Here is an 18,943-nt window from a genome sequence, read left to right as displayed (position 1 = left end):
TTAAAAAAATATGATAAAGTAATAAACGGGGTTGATTCAAATAAGGCAACCTCTACTGGAACACCACTGAAACATTGTTTATACATCATTGACGTGAGATGCTAAAATGGTCATATTATATGAGGTGGTATTGCTCAAATCATATGACTCATATGATGTGTCAGACTGAAACAATAATAACGCATATGACCAATAACAAAAAACTTTTTTATCATTTGTACATCGAAAAGCTTTTATATATAACAAAACCAGAGAAAAAAGAAACATAAACAATACCAAATTAAGCAAATAATGAACACCATCTCAACCAATCTATATTATCTAATTTGTCCCTGTTTCTAATCCATACAAAGCTCTAACACCTTAATCTTATCTATAATATTTAGCAAAAAGCTTCTTTTTCATTCAAACATCCTAATCTCATTCACTTACAAAGTCATATAATGTGTGTGATAGTTTTGCCATAATAATTCATTTTAAACTAAACTAAAGTGATACTTTTTTTAAACCGGGCTTACAATAATAATTCATTTTAAACTAAACTAAAGTGATACTTTTTTTTTTAAACCGGGCTTACAAAAATGATAAAGATATAAACGAGGTTAATTTTTATAAGTAAGATTTTTATCATATGTTATGTTGAAAATAATATAAGAGTTAAATCAGTGGCGGAACTAGCCCAAATAGTCAGGGGTATCCTAATTTTTTTTTTAAGATCAGGGGTATCCTTTATATAACAGAAACGGAGTTAAGGGGTATTTTTATACTACGAAATGGAGTTAAGGGGTATTTTTACACTACGGAGATGGGGTTGAGGGGTAGCCCGTGCTACCCCTATTACTACTATATGTCCGCCACTGAGTTAAATGTCATTTTAGTCCTTGTGGTTTGGGTCATTTTGTCAGTTTAGTTTAAAGGTTTTATTTTTTACCTGTGGATCCAAAAATGTTTCACAATTGTCATTTTAGTCCACTGGGTTAACTTCATCTATTTTTTCTGTTAATACGAAGGGCAATTTGGTCATTTTATATGACCGAATAGCCCTTCTAGTCAACAGAATTACATATAAAATAACCAAATTGCCTTCTCACTAACAGAAAAATGAATGAAGTTAACCTAGTGAACTAAAATGGTAACAATAAATCATTTTTGTACTCATAGATGAAAAATGAAAACTTTAAACTAAACTGAAAATGGTTCAAACCAGATTTACTTAACTCATAATATAATTTGGTGACAATGTTTTGACGGTAGACAGTCGGTGCATAATTTGTGTAACCCCACAAGTCAACTTGAACTTAACCATGGTTAGCCACTAAACAATTCTTCATCATCTCCACATTTTCACGCGTTCAGCTCCAGATCTCACACTCTCACTCCACATACACACAGATCTGCCTGTAGATCTAGCAGCAGCAATGCCGTTTCTGGATTCCTTAACGGCGATATCGCTGTTACTGTTCGTTACGGTTTTAACCGTTCATGCTTCCGTTCATAATTACGCCGGAGTTAAGTTCGCCAGAAAAGGAAATGCGTATGTAGTTCATGGAGGAAGTGAAGGAATCTATTACTCGCATCCGAATCTCAACGGTTCTGATGCATCTTCTAACGGCGATGCGTATATTAAGTAAGTGATTTTCATGTGTTTTACTGTTACTTGTTATTGTTGATTTCCGAATGAATTGGATGATTTATGTAAGTGCTGATGCATGTGATAGTTAGGTATTTGTATTTGAAGTTACAGAGTATGAATTATCCACTGATGATAAGCATTTTGTTTGATTCGAGCTTAAGTTAGGGTTAAACAGAACTTAGCAGAAATTAGAAATACTGAATTAGCATGTAGGCGGTTTAGATCCGTAGCTTACTGTGTAACATTATTATATGTTTTCGATCGAATTAGTGCGTGTTACTTAAAATGATGTATGTGATAGTTAGGTATTTGTATCTGAAGTTAGAGAGTATGAATTATCTAGCAATAATAAGCATGTTGTTTAAAGTGAGCTTAAGTTAGGGTTAAACAAAACCTAGTAGAAATACTGAAATAGCAAGTAGGTGTTTTAGATCCGTAGCTTATTGCTTAAGATTATTATATGTTTTTGATCGAATTACTAATTCGAAATTAGTATGTGTTACTTAAGAATGATACAAGTTTACCTGACATATTAGTTATTGTGATTTGTATAGTTAATTTTCACTAAAAGCAAAAGCATACACGTCAATGCCAATTCCTCTACTTAATTAGCCTCTTTAGAAGCTCGGTTTATTGGTGGACGCAATGGTGTAATTTCTGTTTTCCTTAATGCTACTTTATCTCGAGGTGTCTGTTTTGGGCGTCTGTATCGCCTCGATAGTTTCCTGCTAGTGGGCTGCTTTTCTTGTTTTTTTAATTTAACATACTGGCCGTTCAAAAAAAGCTTGGTTTATATTTCATAAATGAATGGTTGAAGAATCTGCATTAGTTATTTAAAATATTCTGAGAAAAGGAAACGCGATGAACCACTGATTTGTTGCTAGTCAGTTCCGTGGTCATTTTTTTATTTTCATAGGTTTTTTAGATGGATTATAGGTGCAGATGTCAGATGTGATACAAAAGAACTACAGATCTGAGTCGTCTGACACTTCTTTTATTTTGTATATAGGTTTGAAGAGATCATATTTAGAAGGCCACAAGAGGCTTCAAATTTCAGCACAGGGATGATATACGCCATTCTTTTTGAGGTAGATGACAGAGAAACAATAGGCGGTTCAGCCTATGGAGGCCAAAGAGCCATCTGCTGCACAGCAGATCTAGCAAAATTGGGTGCGTGTAAAGAAGGTGAAGTTATTCACCGCCTGTCAACATCAAATCCCGGGTGGCCTGAAATTTTCGGTGTCTCATTTGATGTCAATGATGAAACTTCCACTATGCAACCAAGATCTGTACAAATCACAAGAACAGGGATGTATAATTTGTACTTCATGCATTGTGAACCGAGGCTAGCTGATATGGTTGTAGAAGGAAAAACCATATGGAAAAATCCGAACGGTTATCTCCCGGGTCGAATGGCACCACTTTTGAACTTCTACGGGTTCATGTCACTTGCGTTTTTAGTTCTCGGAATCTTTTGGTTCTCTCAATATGCGAGATTCTGGAAAGAGGTTTTACATTTGCAAAACTGTATAACCTTAGTTATAACATTGGGTATGTTAGAGATGGCATTGTGGTATTTTGATTATGCAGAATTTAACGAAAGTGGGGTGCGGCCGACGGGTATTACTATATGGGCGGTAACTTTTGGCACTATAAAGCGCACTATTTCGCGGTTAATTATTTTAACTGTTTCAATGGGGTATGGTGTTGTAAGACCAACTTTGGGTGGTCTTACTTCAAAAGTTGTCATGCTTGGAGGAACATTTTTTCTTGCTTCTGAAGTGCTTGAGTTGGTAGAACATGTCGGTGCTGTTAGTGATTTCTCGGGAAAGGCGATTCTGTTTTTATCTCTACCTGTGGCAGTCTTGGATGCATTTTTTGTTTTATGGATATTTACCTCACTTTCTTCAACTTTAAATAAGCTACAGGTGCTTTCTCTTTATTATTGCAAGTTTTAAAGTTCCTTATATGCATGTGGACCAACCTTTTTAAAGACTAATTGACTTATGTAGACACTGTAAGTTATTTCAATTAAATTGTCTTACTTATGAAATTAAATGCACATGACTTTAACTAAATTATTTAAAAGTAATTATAATTATCATTTAGGCATCTTAAATTATATCTTTGCTCAATTATGTAAAGTTATTTAGTTATAAAACATCACAATAAAACTATAAATGTGTGTTTAAAAGGTTAATCGCATATTCAATAGTGGATTTCTTTTAAAGATCTCAATGTCGTTGTTTCAGTTAATATATTCCATTATTCCACGCGTCAAGATTTTTGTTTTCTATGTTGAAGTTGAATAGCTAACAGTTACGTAAATTAACTAATATGCGATAAAGGGTATAAAGTAAGAAAACAATATTCATATGGGTTTGAATGAAAGTTATAAAAGGTTGGTGTTGCACTTTTACACTAAATTTAGTATTTTGGTGCTTACATTAGAGATGGTATTTCTCGTTAATATCCAAAATGACATTGTTTTTTTTTATTAGAATTAATTGCCCGGATGGTCCCTGTGGTTTCATGTTTTTTCATGTTTAGTCCCCACATTTCGGAAATAGCAAGTATGCTCCCTATGGTTTGTCATTTTGTTACTCGGATAGTCCCCTGACATTTACTCAGGGGACTATCCGAGTAACAAAATGCAAACCATAGGGAGCATACCTGCTATTTCCAAACTAACTGACATCTACTCAGGGGACTATCCGAGTAACAAAATAACAAACCATAGGGAGCATACCTGCAATTTTCAAAAGGTGGGGACTAAACGTGAAACCACAGGGACCATCCGGGCAATTAACTCTTTTTATTATTATCATCCGTATTTTTTATCTGAACAGAGGATGATAATGTTTTCGTGGAACTATACTATCTTTCAATCAATTGTTTTTTAATAAGCCCGTATGACTTTATGCTATTATGTGCCTTTAGTAGTTTCCCCTTTCTGCAATAATCATTTGCTGCCGTATGATATGACAGGCTAAAAGAATGATGGCCAAATTAGATATATACAGGAAATTCACAAATGCTTTGGCTGTAGCTGTTATTGTATCAGTCGGCTGGATATGCTATGAGGTAAGATTTTTTACTGTACATAATCGTATAAGGATTGTTAATTAACAGTTGAGTGTAGAGAAATGTGAACTCTTATCAACAGAACCCCAAAATAACCTTTAATAAACAAATGCTAATTGTATAACATAGGAACCGTTGTGTGAAATAGTAAAAAGCCATAAACTTTTTTCTGTTTTTTAGCAACCAAGTACGAAGTAGGAGCAAAATATAAACCAACTTACAACTTTTTAGCAGTTTAGCAACTAGTCTCATTTTAACCGATTATTTTTTAAGTGTTGATTGGGGCTCTGGTTGATGCCACTTGAAAAAAACAATAAACTTTACGCCTTTTGTGGATTTTACCAACTACAGTTTTATTAATGATTTTAGCAATGAGTCTCTTTTTAACTAACTCAATTGATGATAAAATCTATCTTGGCTGGTAAAATTAGTAAGATAATGCATAGTTGTCAATAGCGGCTATAGCAACCGCTATAGTGCGCTATGTATCCATGCCACCAAGTGTCGCTATATGGGTCATAGCGACCAATAGCGTATTTAGCGACAGTTAGGTATTTTTTTTAGATGTATTTAGCAATTAGATATAGCTATAAAATAGCTGGATTTATAGGTTTTTGTTAAATATACATGTAAAGTAGCATATATACAAGGGTATTTTGATGTACTATACATATAAGAGTTTTCAAAATTCTTTTTCTAGTGTAATCGCTATCTATAAAATAGCCGTCGCTATTCGCTACGTAGCCTATAGGTGCCTTGTCGCTAGTTGTCGCTATTCGCTATTGACAACTATGAGATAATGTAACTTGGTTGCCAAAACAAGTAACAAATGTAATTCTGTTTTTATTCTGTGCCTAAGTTTGTGTCTATCGCGTACAGCTTTCCATTTTTCTTGTGAATGAGTTTTGGCGTTTTAATTTCTCTTTTGCAGCTTTATTTTAAGTCAACCGATATATACAATGAGCAATGGCAAAACGCTTGGATTATACCTGCCTTCTGGCATGTTCTGTCCTTCTCTCTTCTTTGTGTCATATGTGCTCTGTGGGCCCCATCTCAAAATTCAATGCGGTAAACTACACGACTCTACTCCTAATAGTTTTTCCTTATTGTTTTCTTGTCATCTTTGAATGAGTTAATTACTGTTTTCGTCCCGTGGTTTGTTAAAAATCACTATTTCAGTCCATTAGTTTAAAAATTGCGATTTCAGTCCGTGTGGTTTCACTTTCGTGACCATTTCAGTCCCTGTGGTTTCACTTTCGTAACCATTCAATCCATTTATTCTGTAAGTACAGGGACTGAAATGGTTACGAGGTGGACTGAAATGGTTACGAAAGTGAAACCACAAGGGCTGAAATCGCAATTTTTAAACTAATGGACTGAAATAGTGATTTTTGATAAACCACAGGGACGAAAACAGTAATTAACTCTCTTTGAATTTATAGTGACGAGCTTTAGTTTAGGGACATTTATGTAAATTCCGACACGTTGATACTCAAGTGATCTATCATCTACGTGTACCTTTAAAATATTTACACAAGTAAAGGAGTGTTTTTTTTTTGGTGCGACAGATATGCGTATTCGGATGACGGAAGTGAAGAGTTTGACAAGGATGATACATTGACTCTGATAAAACCATCCCCCGTTCCTATTTCCGCAAAGGATGTAGGTGATGTAAGATCTGAAGATGATGTTGATTTGGAAGAAGATAAAACAGAGTAATTTATCGGTCTTTTGTATGCGTATCCACTTGAAATCTGTTTTGTTATATTTTATAGAATTTAGACTAAGTACGTTATTAGATGTATATTTACAAGGAGGATTTAAACAATTTGAAATCAGAAGTTGAGGTCTCTTGTGTAACCAGCCTTTTATGTTTTTGTTCGTATATTATAACCTGTAGAAAGGTGATGATGTAGTATTCGTTTTTTTACCTGCTCTAACCTGTAAAAACTAAAAAGGTAACAGTTTTTTTTTTTTTTCTTGAGTAAACTGCCATTTTGGTCCTTGTGGTTTGGTCACTTTTGCCACTTTAGTCCAAAACCCAAACTTTTTGCATCTGGGTCCCTGTGGTTTCAGTTTTATTGCCATTTTGGTCCAAAAATGAAATCAGGTCATATTTGTCTTATAAAATCTTGCTATTTTGTCATTTTACGCAGGGACAAAATGATCATTTCTTTTTTATAAATAAATATCATATTTTATAAAACAAATGACTTGATTTGCCTTTGAGAAAAATGACAAAATTGCAGGATTTTATAAGACAAATATGATCTGATTTTATTTTTGGACCAAAATGGCAATAAAAGTGAAACCACAGGGATTCAGATGCAAAAAGTTTGAGTTTTGGATTAAAGTGGCAAAAGTAACTAAACCGGACCAAAATGGCAGTTTACTCTTTTTTCTTTCTGTAAACTGATGATGATTTAAAAGTTTGTTACAAGGTATGATGTGATCCACATTCAAAAGACATTCCCTTTGAAGAATAAAGTTGAATATTGACTGGTTTACCTTTCTTTATAGGAAAACATAAACCATAAATTAAGATGTGAGCCAAACCAATAAGACTTTCTGTGTATCTTAGTCTCGGTTATAAGTAAAACTAGTTATTAGATTTTTCTTTTGAACAGCCAATGAAATAAAAGTTAGTTTACCCGGGGTAACCCGATGGCAAAAGGCAATCCTGTGAACACAGATAGCGCTAGGTAGCCCAAGCACACCATCTCCAGTTACGAGGAAAACGAGATTTTATTTATAAACGCCCAACAGGTAGCCCAAGCACACCATCTCCAGTTACGAGGAAAACGAGGTTTTATTTATAAACGCCCAACAAATTCTCGTGACCGAGGGGTTAGCGGATCCTCTTGACCCCCTCTAGTCCAGTTCCTAGCCATCTAGTTTTTTTGGCTGATTTTTTAAAGGTTAATGGGGCATGTAGTAGTGATCTTAATCATCTAGTTTTTTTGGCTGATTTGTTAAAGGTTAATGGCATGTAGTAGTGACAAATTTCTACAAGTACACTGATTTATGTAAATATTTTTGTTTGTTTTGGTTAAACTGTTTCTTGTAAAACAAAACTTTAGGTAGCGTTCTTTTCATGGACTATAATGGAAATGGAATTGGAATTTGCGCAGGACTTGAAATCAGAAAGAAATAGAATCTGGATGGAATTTGAATGTAGATTCGATTCCTTATGTTGTTTAATCCCAATTCATTTTTCTTTTGTTGAAACCAACAAAATATGAAATAGAATCAACATTCCAATTCCAATTCCATCATGGTTCAACGCTACCTTAGTATAGATAATTTTGCAACTGATAAATGTTTTTATCTTGTGAAATTGATTATGCGACACCTGTATCTAGGGTACATACAAGCCAAGTCGCTCATAAGCTATTCAAAATTGGCTTGCTAAAAGCTTAAATAGAGTCGAATGATGGGTGTTCAAACTGAATGCATGTGCCATGGTTCCACAAACCTTAATAAACTAGATCCCTTTAGGGTGTAAGGGGCACTCCCCTAAGAGGGGAGTCCCCTCTCTTACGCATAACCAATCCTCGTGTGCCACGTCAACTCCCCTCTTAAACTCCCCTCACACCCTAAATTGATAGCGGCACTCCCCTCTTAGGTGACTTGGTTTTTTATTAAAAAAAAAAAGTTTTCATTGGTTGATTGAATGGGGCCCACCTTCTCTCTCCTCCCCTCTCTTCGGTGCCTCCTCACCGATCATGCTCCCCGATTTTGGCCCCCACTGGACGGCGGCACCTCCCCGATCGGTGAAATTGGTCCCCACACGGGGTCACCGAGGGTGCCCCGCTCCCCCTTATGTTACATCTAACTAAGAGCTAATAATACATGGAATATAATGACCTATTGATACAATTAAATAAAGTTAGTTTCTAGATGACAAAAAATGTGTGCTTTGACTGCTTTTCACAGGCCTCCACCTATGAAAGTCAAAATAGCTTTTGTCAAACTTCCCCCACCAAGAAATTTGTGATACAAATAAATGACAGCAATAAAGCTAGGGTACAACTAGGGTCATGCCACTGGTCAAAGTCAAATTAAGACAAAATGGTCAAACACTGAATTTGGACCATAGCCTGCTTGGACCAGCCTTGCTGTTTATGATCAAGAGGAAGTTGAAATTTATGCGACCCTTGGAAAACAACATAAGAATGTAGATTATGTGCAACCATTCATCTTTGTGTATCATGACATGAAATAACATGTTAATGTGCATATTTACATTTTTTTTGAACAGCGAAATTCGATGATTTATAGAACAGGGCCAACATATGCTGTAAAAACCCAAAGAGGACCAATACAAGAAAGGAAAAACGAAACACACCAACCACCCCCACAACCCAAACTAAGAAATAACATCTCTAACATTAAAGTCCGCTCATCTACCCCAATCCAACTTATCAAACTTAGACCGACGCATATTTACATAGAACTTAGTTTATTACAGTAATGTATTTCGTTTTTTATCATTGTAAAAAGGTAAATTTCGTATAACACGTAAAATGATAACGTCACACACCACCAAATCATCATAATTCATAACATGATGTGACACGATGTATATACACCACCCAGGTGGTTCTTTCATGCATTATCTTCGTGTATCATGTCCCATTTGTATAATAAGAAAATCAATCAACATTTCGTCCACATAATGTGACACATAATGGGAACAAGATCCATAGCACAAATATACAAATAATCAAACATTTTCTGTTCAAAAAAAGGAATAGGAAAAAAAAGACCAGGTCGCGTTAACGTAAAAAAATCATTTATACCAGTTCCAGTCAAAAGCATGTTAAGAAGACCAAAATGCCCAAAAATGTACATCTGATGATGTATATCAACATGCCAGATGTTATATTTGTAGTCTTTTGGGAAAAAAAAAAAACTAAGAGCATTTTTTCTCATCTAGCGTAAATAAAACCAGATTCATAACGAAAAGAGTTGAATACTTAGATCGCATGTATATATGTGTGTGTGTGTGCATATATATACTGTGTCTGACCAGGGATGCTGTCACCTGCAAATGGTTCTTCTAAAGTTCTAATCATCGGCTACATGAGATTTCTTGATACATGACTGCTTTCGATGAATGCGAGCCATTCTGAAATAAAAACCTTGCAACAAGAACCAAATTAAAAAGAATAAAAAAAAGATATAAACTTTACTCAGACATAACCATGGGGGTTCCCTAATTTCATGTTCTAAGACAAATGACAAGTTCTAAAAGCTAATCTGATTCCAAGTTCATGCAATAAACAGATCATGTATAACAAATTTTCCTTACAAACGAATATAACAAATATCTGAAAACCAATGGGGAAAAAAACACAAAAAACAACATGCTTACAGAGTAGATTTTACAGAAGTCTTCCATCTTTCCTTGCCAATCCACCAAAAAATAAAAGAATAATGTCCTACAGTATTCCAATTTCATTTCACTATGATGATGATCTTCTTCTCGAATGCTGATTAACTGCGTTTCCTTCAAAGAAATCCAAAACCGCAGTCTCGAGATCTTCAACCGAATACTTGATATAGTTTTCGGGATGCCGCCCGTGTTCAATATGAGTCCTGAACCTTCCAAGAAATGATCGGTAAGCAGGGATCAACTTTTCTGATATCGAAATTTGCAACTCCTCACGAAGCTGCGTATCAGGTATTAACCATAACGCCTGCATTCTGTGTACTTCTTCAAACATAGCATTAAATGATTTAAACCGTTCCCTTAACGCACTCTTCGAAACACCAGACGAAAAGCTTCCAGTCATGTGTAACCCTTCATCTCGCAAACAATACAACACCCCAACCCACGTTGCGCGTTGGTATCTTGTCGCGGCTTGCCTGTATTTCCCCGTAAGCTTTTTTAAATAATTATCACCAATCATTTCCCTTAATTCCGGTGATCCTTTAACCTTTTGAACAATGTAATGAATGTTGTTCATGATAAACACGTGAGCTAATGAATTATCTTTATAATGTTTCGACTTTCCCTCTAAGTTGAATTGTAAGATAACAATTATCCAAATTAAATGCAGCGCTAACGCTGATTGACCTTCATGATCCGTAAAATCCATATCCGGAGTAGTTAAATCATCCGAGTATCTCGAACCAGTTGCAGGTTTGGAAACTATCAATTCACCTAAGGTATGTTTATAATCCGAAATCAAGCTAATGTAATTCATAACATACCGTGTTAACGGATGAATCGTACCCCCAGGAACCGGAACTTTAGACGGTTCACGGAGAACCGCGTTTTCAAACTCGGATAACATTCCTCTAGCAGCTTCTGCTAGCCTGGAGAGAATCTCTGTTGCTTGAACCCTAACAGATTCCGATGATTTCGAGTCGAAAACCGACTCGATATCAGGTAATAAGTCCAATACGGCGTCGTGTAAGTCCAGTATTTTAAACAGTTTCTCCGGTGATCTCCGGCTGATACTTATCGCTTCGGCGAAATTGAACAGCTGGATCGCCGGAGCTTTAACCGTTTCCATGAAGCAGTTATCATCAGCTTCTGGTTCCAGATGTTCGAATATTAACTGACAGAGTCTCTTCTCGCTAGCGAATAAAACCCTAACACAAACCCTAGCGGCGCGAATCCACTTCCCGATCTTCGCGTTGAGCGCTTCCCACTCGAGGCGTTGGATATCGCCGATGCTGAATTTCTCAACTCCGAGCTTCTTAAAACTCGCGTCCACGGCGGACTTCCGTACGGCTCCGTACACCTGAACACACTCGCGGAAGTAACCGGCGGCGATCATACGCTCGGCGATTGATCGGAGATCGTGTATGCTATCGGACGGTATCAGATCGATCTCGCGAATACTGCTCATAGATCTGTAGTTCGAAAGTCTTGCTGTTGTACTGGATTCTCCTAGATCTGTTCGGCTGACGTCATCATCTCCGGTAGTGTGAAGGGAAACGGAGTTGTCGTCTGTTCGGCTGACGTCATCATCGCCGGTAGTGTGAACGGAAACAGAAACGGAATCATCATCGTCTGTGACTGTACGGCTGACGTAATCGTGAAATTCGGATAAGGAGCTGGTGGATCTGCTGACGTAATCATCGGTTTCGATTGGAGATACGTGTGAGAGAAGGATGTTGCGGAACTCGTCTTCGAGACGAGCCATGGCGATTTGGATGGAGGAGTTGACTTTCGTTGACTGTTGTTCTGTTTGTTCTCCGTCGTCGCCGGAGACGGTGATGGAGTCCATGTTGCGTTGGATTTCATCGACGGCTTGGAGGTACGTGTCGAGTTCGTGACGGTTGGATTGGAAGGTGATGCGAGTTTCAGAGTCGTAGCGGTGGATGATCTGGTGAGCTTGTTCGAGAGGTGTAAGGTGGTGGTCGTCCGCCATGAACGGTGGTGGAAGTGTATAGAGAGAAAGAGAAAGAGAAAGATTCAAAGGGTTTCTGGAATCTGTGTGGGTTTCTGGTGTTTGGTGAAGAAGACAGGATTCAATTATATGAAATTGAATTGAATCATCACTTTTCTTCTTCTGGTTGTTAATTATTCCGTACGCGTTTCAAAAAATTCAAAATTAGGGTTCTCACTTTACTTTTTTGTGAACAAACGAAGGACATATAAAGTAGTGTGACACCGGGTGTTGTGGCAAGGTCAATTACCTGATTGCCGTTAGTCTCTTGGCTATCTTAGATGTGCGTAAAACCTGACCTCCACTCGTTTGAAAACATGACATTGGAATAATCAATAAAATTTCGCCTCTTATCCAAGACGAACCGACGCCACAGTTGGAAATTTGTGAAAATAGTATTTTTCACAAATATAGGAAAATGATTTTTCCTATTTTGGACTAGAAATAAATATAACAAAATGAGCGGGTTTTATATATTTATTTGTGGGTTTGTGTTCTACGTTGGAAGAGTTCCGCAACAAACTAAACCACGTCCAAAACGGAGCTAAGATGAATGAGATATCGATGCTCAAAGTTTGGTGTTTGAAACTTGAATGCTGAAAAAGGGGGAAAGTTGCATCTTGTCCCACATAGGAGGAGAGATGGAACTTAAAGGAGTATTTAAATGGGAACTCCACATCCTTATTGTTTCATGAAAGCACTCACCAAGTGTACTCGCGAAGGGTGCGGAACACCATAACTCGCACACACGCGCGCGTGGTGTGGGCGATGTGGCGCTTTGATGGCGCACTTTGCACTTGCGCGTGACGTGGCAGTCACGCGCGTACGCGCGCGACACATGGCATGATGGCGCGCACTGGCGCATGGAGCATGGGCACTGAAGTGACGTGCGCCGCGCACCAAAGTGAGCCAAAACGGCGCGACTAGAGAAGCTTGCTGCAGTTAATGCCAGTGCAGTTACATTTCAGCATTCGAAACTGACGAAGTCAATGCCTTTGACTGCGAATTAAATGACGAATTACAGTGCATTGAAGACGTTTAATGCAATTTAATTCGCACATTTAATTTCATTTTTTAGTTTCTTACAGATCTGTAGTATAAATAGAGGACCTTGCTACAGAACTTTACACACCAAAAACACACAGAACTACAATCTTCTCTGAATATTCATCTTCTTCTTCAAGAATCAAGGTAGGTTGGAGTCAAGACTGGTAGTGCAACTGCTTTGAGCTGTTATGTCCTGGAAACAAACGTGTTCTTCTGGGATACACGAAATTTGTTTTAAGGGACTGGTGTCTAACACGATCCTCAGCCAAGAACCTGTTTCTTTTGTAATTCAGTTCTTGTTTTTCGTTTTATTTCAGTTGTAACAGAAGCATATTTCAGCTTTCTTTATTTCAGTTGTATTCGCCCTTCACCTGGACGCCGCGGGAAATAATGGGAAGAGTGGGAGTCGAACATGTGTCAAAAGAACATCAAGTTTTTCCCCAACCACTCCACTTTATATATCCACTTTACATATATATATATATATATATATATATATATATATATATATATATATATATATATATATATATATATATAGGGGAAGGTTCTATGCATAACACAAAATATTGCGAGAACACGCAGAACACAATGAATCACCTATTTTTTCAATCCTAAAAGACTAAAAAGTAAATGAAAATGTTGCAAATGTAAGATTTATTATTTCTTACACTAGAATTCAAAACAAAATATGGAACACTTTTTTATAACCCACACATATGTAGGTTATGTGTAGGTTAAATTACCAACATGTATGTAAGCTACGTGTAGGTAAAGAAAAATATGATTTTTTATGTATATATAATACACATATGAATGTAAGAAACATAAAATTTAAAAAACATGAAACTTAAGTCCCAAAATTTAGTGTTTTAGAGTTGTTCTTTTTGTTCTCGCAATAGTTAGTGTTGTATAATGAACCTCATCCTATATATATATATATATATATATACACACACACACACACGCTACCGAACTACCTAAACTGAAGAGTTTCGTTGCCTCACTCTGGTCAATTGTCTTAACTAGGCTCATGCTGGCTTCAAACTTTGGTTTGGACATTACCCTTGGAAACCGTACCGTCGACTGACACTTGATAGACGTTGTCCCACCACAAGAGCTGAATACTCTCTGACGTAACACACGGTGAGAGTATGGGACGAAAACCCAGGTGGACTCAAAACAAAATCTGACACCTCGAGTCTAGACTCGCCTAATTCACCAAAGTAACACAAATAGAGATTGAACTTGTGCATCAATTAGAGAAGCCAAACCTATTTATCACTAGAACACAGATGGTCGATAATATTATATTATATATTAACTTGTCATAATGCATTAAAATAATACGATACAATAAGTCAATAACAGAACAATATTTTTGTTTCATATACCGATTTCCTGGATGGAAGTTTTATGAATCTATGTTTAATCCAAATTTAACCAAATGATATAATAAAATAATTTGAGTGCTTTTTGGTTAGATTAAATTATAAGTAAGTACTGTATAAATGATTAAATTATAAAAAGAGTATTTCCCTCACCCTTATTCGTCTGTCCAGCGTCATCGTTTCCACTTACATTCACCATCACCATCAAAAAAAGATAATCGACATACACGTCAAGAAATTAGTGGTAGTATAAAGCTGTGTATAATGTTCTTATTTTTTTTAATTAGTTTTTTCCCTAAGTTGAATAATTCTCTCTCATAACATTAACATTTACATCTATGTTCTGGTTATTTGTATATACTATTCATAACACGGTCAAAAAAAAAATTACGTCGACTCAAACAATTAAAATAAAACACTATCATACTTTTGCAACAAAAAAAAAAACTAAAATGATGGAAACACTATAATTTTAACTGTGGGCAAAATTGTAATTTTTCAGAACAAATGAGCGTATGACAGGCAGCTGTCTGGCACGAATAAAAATTACACCGAGTAAACAAATTAAAACAAAACACTACCATAGTTTTGTAAAAAAACAAAAAACTAAATGATGGCATGGGTAGAAAAATAAAACAAAACAAATAACTAAATGATGGCATGGGTATATGTAACACCCCTAAAAATATTAAACTATACATATGTTAAACATGTATAATTATTGACATCGATAATAAAATAGTAAAATTTAACGCTAGGAATAATTAACCTAGTTAAAAGTCTTGTCATAAAAGATGGGTAATCAAGAGATTTAACCCATATTACAAACTATAAAAGATGAGGGACCAAAGTGGACATTTATGAAAGTCCTTTTTTAAGACAAGGGATAAACTCAAAACACACAATTGTGTGTGTTCTGTAGTTCGATCAAAACCACAGGAACAGAGTTCCTCATCTCAAACCCTAATTCCCTCAAATACTACCCAAAAATCAAAGAAGGAATTAAGTAGGAATCGATTTCAAGCTAAATTCGTGATCATTACACTTAGGGGATCACAAGGTATGCTTAATTTTAATCTTTGGTGATGTCTTGATTCCTCTTGAAATCTCATAAATGAAATTTTTGAAGAATTTATGTATGCTATGGATAAATTAATGTGAATACATGTCTAGGAACAATCCCTAGATAAAAATTTTGTGATTTTGAATCATAATCACTTGAATTGATAAACTATCATATGAGGGTTATGTGGGTTTTGCGATAATCACTTGAATCATTGTAAAAATTGATGTTAATTGATAGTTATGATGAGAGTTCTAGTGTGGGTATAGTGTTCTTGATATATGAATCGAATTATTATGCTTAAACATGGTTAAAGTCCTTAATCATGAATATGGTAGTGTTAGAATACTAATTATGCACACTAGATGTTTGATAAAATGCTTGAATGAATTTGAAATAATTAAGAATTATGAAGTAATCACTTGTTTGACTAGTTAACAACACTAGAGGTTGAATATAGAAATATGGTTTCTAAGCGATATGCCCGAATTGGATTCTATAGGCAATTTGGGTGGAAACTCAAGTAATCAAGGAAGATTAGATACCCGTTTGAAAGGAAAGCGTTAAAGGTATGTGGCTATGCGATTCATAGATTATCGTTATTGTTTTATGTTTAGTTATTTGAATAGTGATTAAATCGTTATGAAGTTCGGTTATTACTGAAACGAAGGATTCCGTATGTATTAACCGGTTGAAATCACTAGTGTATAGTACTAATTAAAAACATGGAAGTGGTGGTTTCCACTTTAAGGTTTAAACGGGTCAAAGTGATCCGAATTATACATGTTTGTTTCTGTGAAAGAGATAGAATTCGCCGACGAAACCGAACGGGTCAAAACAACCAAAGTAATAAACTTTGGTGAAATAAAGCGATGGGTTTTGCAAGTAGGACCAACCGGGTCAAAACAACCAAAGTGAGGATATTTTGGTTGTGTGAAAGCGATGGGCGTCGTTAAAAAAAAGACCGAATGGGTCAACGGTGAGTCTTGATGTAAAGCGGAAAGGTTTCATACTAAATGACTTTGAAATTATACCCGGCTATGGGTGAAAATTCATAAAATGCATTATCTGAGAATAGGAAATGCAGATCTATACTCAAAAACTCAGATTTAGTATGACGAAATCGTCAATATTTCATAAAAAGGAAATTATTAAATAAAGGTTCGACTAGTTATAGTCGAATGGGTCGAACAAGTAATGAAATTTATTCATAACGAATGCATAAAGTTATGATTAACACCTTACGAATAGGAAATATCTGGTAAGGCTAGTGTAAAAATGAAAACTATTTGGGACAATAGTGATGTTTGAAACTTGAACGGGTCGAATAATTTGGAATTTATTATAATGCCGAGAGCATAATTTTAAGAATTTTGTAAATTCAAAAATCGGGTTTGAATTCATGTTATAGAGGGTTAAATCACGGTCACGTAGGAAGAAACGTGACCTGATTCGGACCAAAAACGAATGAGTTATGAGGTTTTTCGTAAAGACCATTTGAGCTGGGAAAATGCAGGAAATAGAACAAACTCGCTGGAAAAAGACCTCCGTCGCGCCACGCGACAGAGACCCAAGTACACGACATGACACGCGACGGCCCTCGCGGCCCGAAAAGGCTGGGGTGTTCTCTGTCGCGGCCCGCGACAACCTACCAGTGCTGGAAAAATTTGTTCTTGATATGTTTTGACATCTAGGACTTGTTTAATCATCTTATAAATACATATAACTAATGGTTTGGATGATTTTGGTCATAGGTAATCCTAGCAACTTGCTGATGAAGATCAAGCTTGTTAGAGGATCAAACACGCACACATGATGAAGCTTCCACTAAATTAATCGTGTCTTTTGGGTCACTAAACTTATGTTTAATAAGTATAACTATCTTTGTGATGTTTAACTTATGTAAATACTGTTTAAAGGTTTCGAAAGTTAAGTATGTGTAGTTATGACAACAAGATTTAAATCTTTAATAAAAGTCTTTTGAAGGTTTGAACTTTATATAAATGTCGTTTAGTCGATGTTTTTTTTTAATAAATGAAAGTTAAATACATGATAAATTGTATGATTAGAAAAAGACATGTAAGGGTCTTACAAGTTGGTAATCAGAGCCTCGTTAGACAAAGTGTGTTCGGTTCAAAGCTTGATCAAGACATCCGGTAAGAGTTACTTATAAAAGAGTCTAGATTTAAAGATTTAAATGATGTAAAATATGTGAAAAGTGTATGGGAGGAGTGTATGAATATGCTCGAACCCGGGAAATACACTAAGTAAGAAAGGTAAGGCAAGATATGTACTTAACTAAAGCGAAAAAGAAATAACACATTACTTGTGATTAAGTTTGTGTGATATAAATTTCCATATAATAAGATGGAAATGAATTGAATAGTTATTGATTAACTATTATGAACATTCCAGTTAAAGAAATGTCTGGAATAACTGGAGGTGAGGCGACATCTCACTTAACTGAACAAATGAAAGCTAAGATTTCCGAGGAAGTCGGAAAGGCTTTAGAAAATAGTTTATCGCAGTTTATCGATAGATTACAAATTACAATCGTGCCGGTGGTGGACGATATGATGACCGAACTGAAAGACGGTATCTTACAAAAAAGAGAAGAAAGGAGGGTGTTGGATGTGAATCCAAGTCCCGTAAAGAAGTGAAAGTCTAATAAAGCTCCCAAGAAAGGAATTACAAAAAGAGGATTACATAAGTGTAAAACATGTGGAAAAATTCACAAGTGTAAATTCTATAAGCTGGGACATAAGAAGTCTAAATGTCCAGAGCGGCTTGGAACCAAAGGAACAACTGATACAAGGTCGGATGCCTAGAAATCGAGGGCAAGGTCGTTCCACATGATAGCCATAGAGGCTAAAGCTAAACCTGATGTTGTTTCAGGAATGTTCTTGTAAATTTAGATTCAGCATGAATTTAAATGGTTACGGGTGCAAATAAATATTTCGTTTTCCATCGATTTATTTAATACCCTACATTCACGTTAACGGAATTACCTATGCTTTAAGAAGTAGAAATAGGTAATAATAAAAGGTTTTGTTGGTTATGATATGTGTTGAAACTGTAAATTTAGTATTAAAGATGAAGATTTCTTTGTCGATCTAATTCCCATGTTAATGGGAGAAATCCAAGTGGTAATCGGGATATATAGGCTAACTCGATATCACGCAAAAATTAATATGTAATCATAAAGAGATTTAATTAATGTCTCCGAGCGGAAACATGTTATTATTATGGGGAGAAAAGTTGTAGTCCCCTAATCTGCTTGTTTATTGAAGCTTAAAAGCTTATTTAACACGAATATAAG

The 18,943-nt window shown here is 35.8% G+C and overlaps 2 protein-coding genes and 1 long non-coding RNA gene across 3 annotated transcripts; 2 read left to right on the top strand and 1 right to left on the bottom strand.

The window, feature by feature from the left end:
• Positions 1-1,265: 1,265 nt before the first annotated feature.
• LOC110935450 (transmembrane protein 87A) lies at positions 1,266-6,592 on the top strand. The gene is made up of 5 exons (XM_022177831.2): positions 1,266-1,627; positions 2,643-3,561; positions 4,622-4,717; positions 5,649-5,785; positions 6,286-6,592. Exons 1-5 carry the CDS (start codon positions 1,419-1,421, stop codon positions 6,434-6,436), a joined length of 1,512 nt encoding a protein of 503 aa, XP_022033523.1. The 5' UTR covers positions 1,266-1,418; the 3' UTR covers positions 6,437-6,592.
• Positions 6,593-9,658: 3,066 nt separating this feature from the next.
• Positions 9,659-12,298, bottom strand: LOC110935451 (exocyst complex component EXO70A1). The gene is made up of 2 exons (XM_035989657.1): positions 10,095-12,298; positions 9,659-9,861 (listed from the first exon to the last, which is right to left on the bottom strand). The coding sequence occupies exon 1, from the start codon at positions 12,103-12,105 to the stop codon at positions 10,186-10,188; it is 1,920 nt and encodes a 639-aa protein (XP_035845550.1). The 5' UTR covers positions 12,106-12,298; the 3' UTR covers positions 9,659-9,861; positions 10,095-10,185.
• A 3,153-nt stretch (positions 12,299-15,451) lies between these two features.
• LOC110935453 lies at positions 15,452-17,622 on the top strand. Its single transcript, XR_002589107.2, has 3 exons — positions 15,452-15,621; positions 16,127-16,193; positions 17,379-17,622. It is a non-coding gene; the product is annotated as an uncharacterized LOC110935453 (long non-coding RNA).
• Positions 17,623-18,943: the final 1,321 nt, after the last annotated feature.

This window comes from Helianthus annuus, chromosome 4, assembly GCF_002127325.2.
Source record: "Helianthus annuus cultivar XRQ/B chromosome 4, HanXRQr2.0-SUNRISE, whole genome shotgun sequence".
Taxonomy (NCBI): Eukaryota; Viridiplantae; Streptophyta; class Magnoliopsida; order Asterales; family Asteraceae; genus Helianthus; species Helianthus annuus.
Note: the sequence above shows the minus strand (reverse complement) of the source record. Positions and strands in the feature narration are given on the sequence as shown.

Bases quoted from the DNA above. Each gene is read 5' to 3' on its own strand.
- LOC110935450 (XM_022177831.2), top strand. From the start codon at position 1,419: ATGCCGTTTCTGGATTCCTTAACGGCGATATCGCTGTTACTGTTCGTT. The intron at 1,628-2,642 runs GTAAGTGATTTT...TTTTGTATATAG, and splicing joins AACGGCGATGCGTATATTAA to GTTTGAAGAGATCATATTTA. The intron at 3,562-4,621 runs GTGCTTTCTCTT...ATGATATGACAG, and splicing joins CAACTTTAAATAAGCTACAG to GCTAAAAGAATGATGGCCAA.
- LOC110935451 (XM_035989657.1), bottom strand. From the start codon at position 12,105: ATGGCGGACGACCACCACCTTACACCTCTCGAACAAGCTCACCAGATC.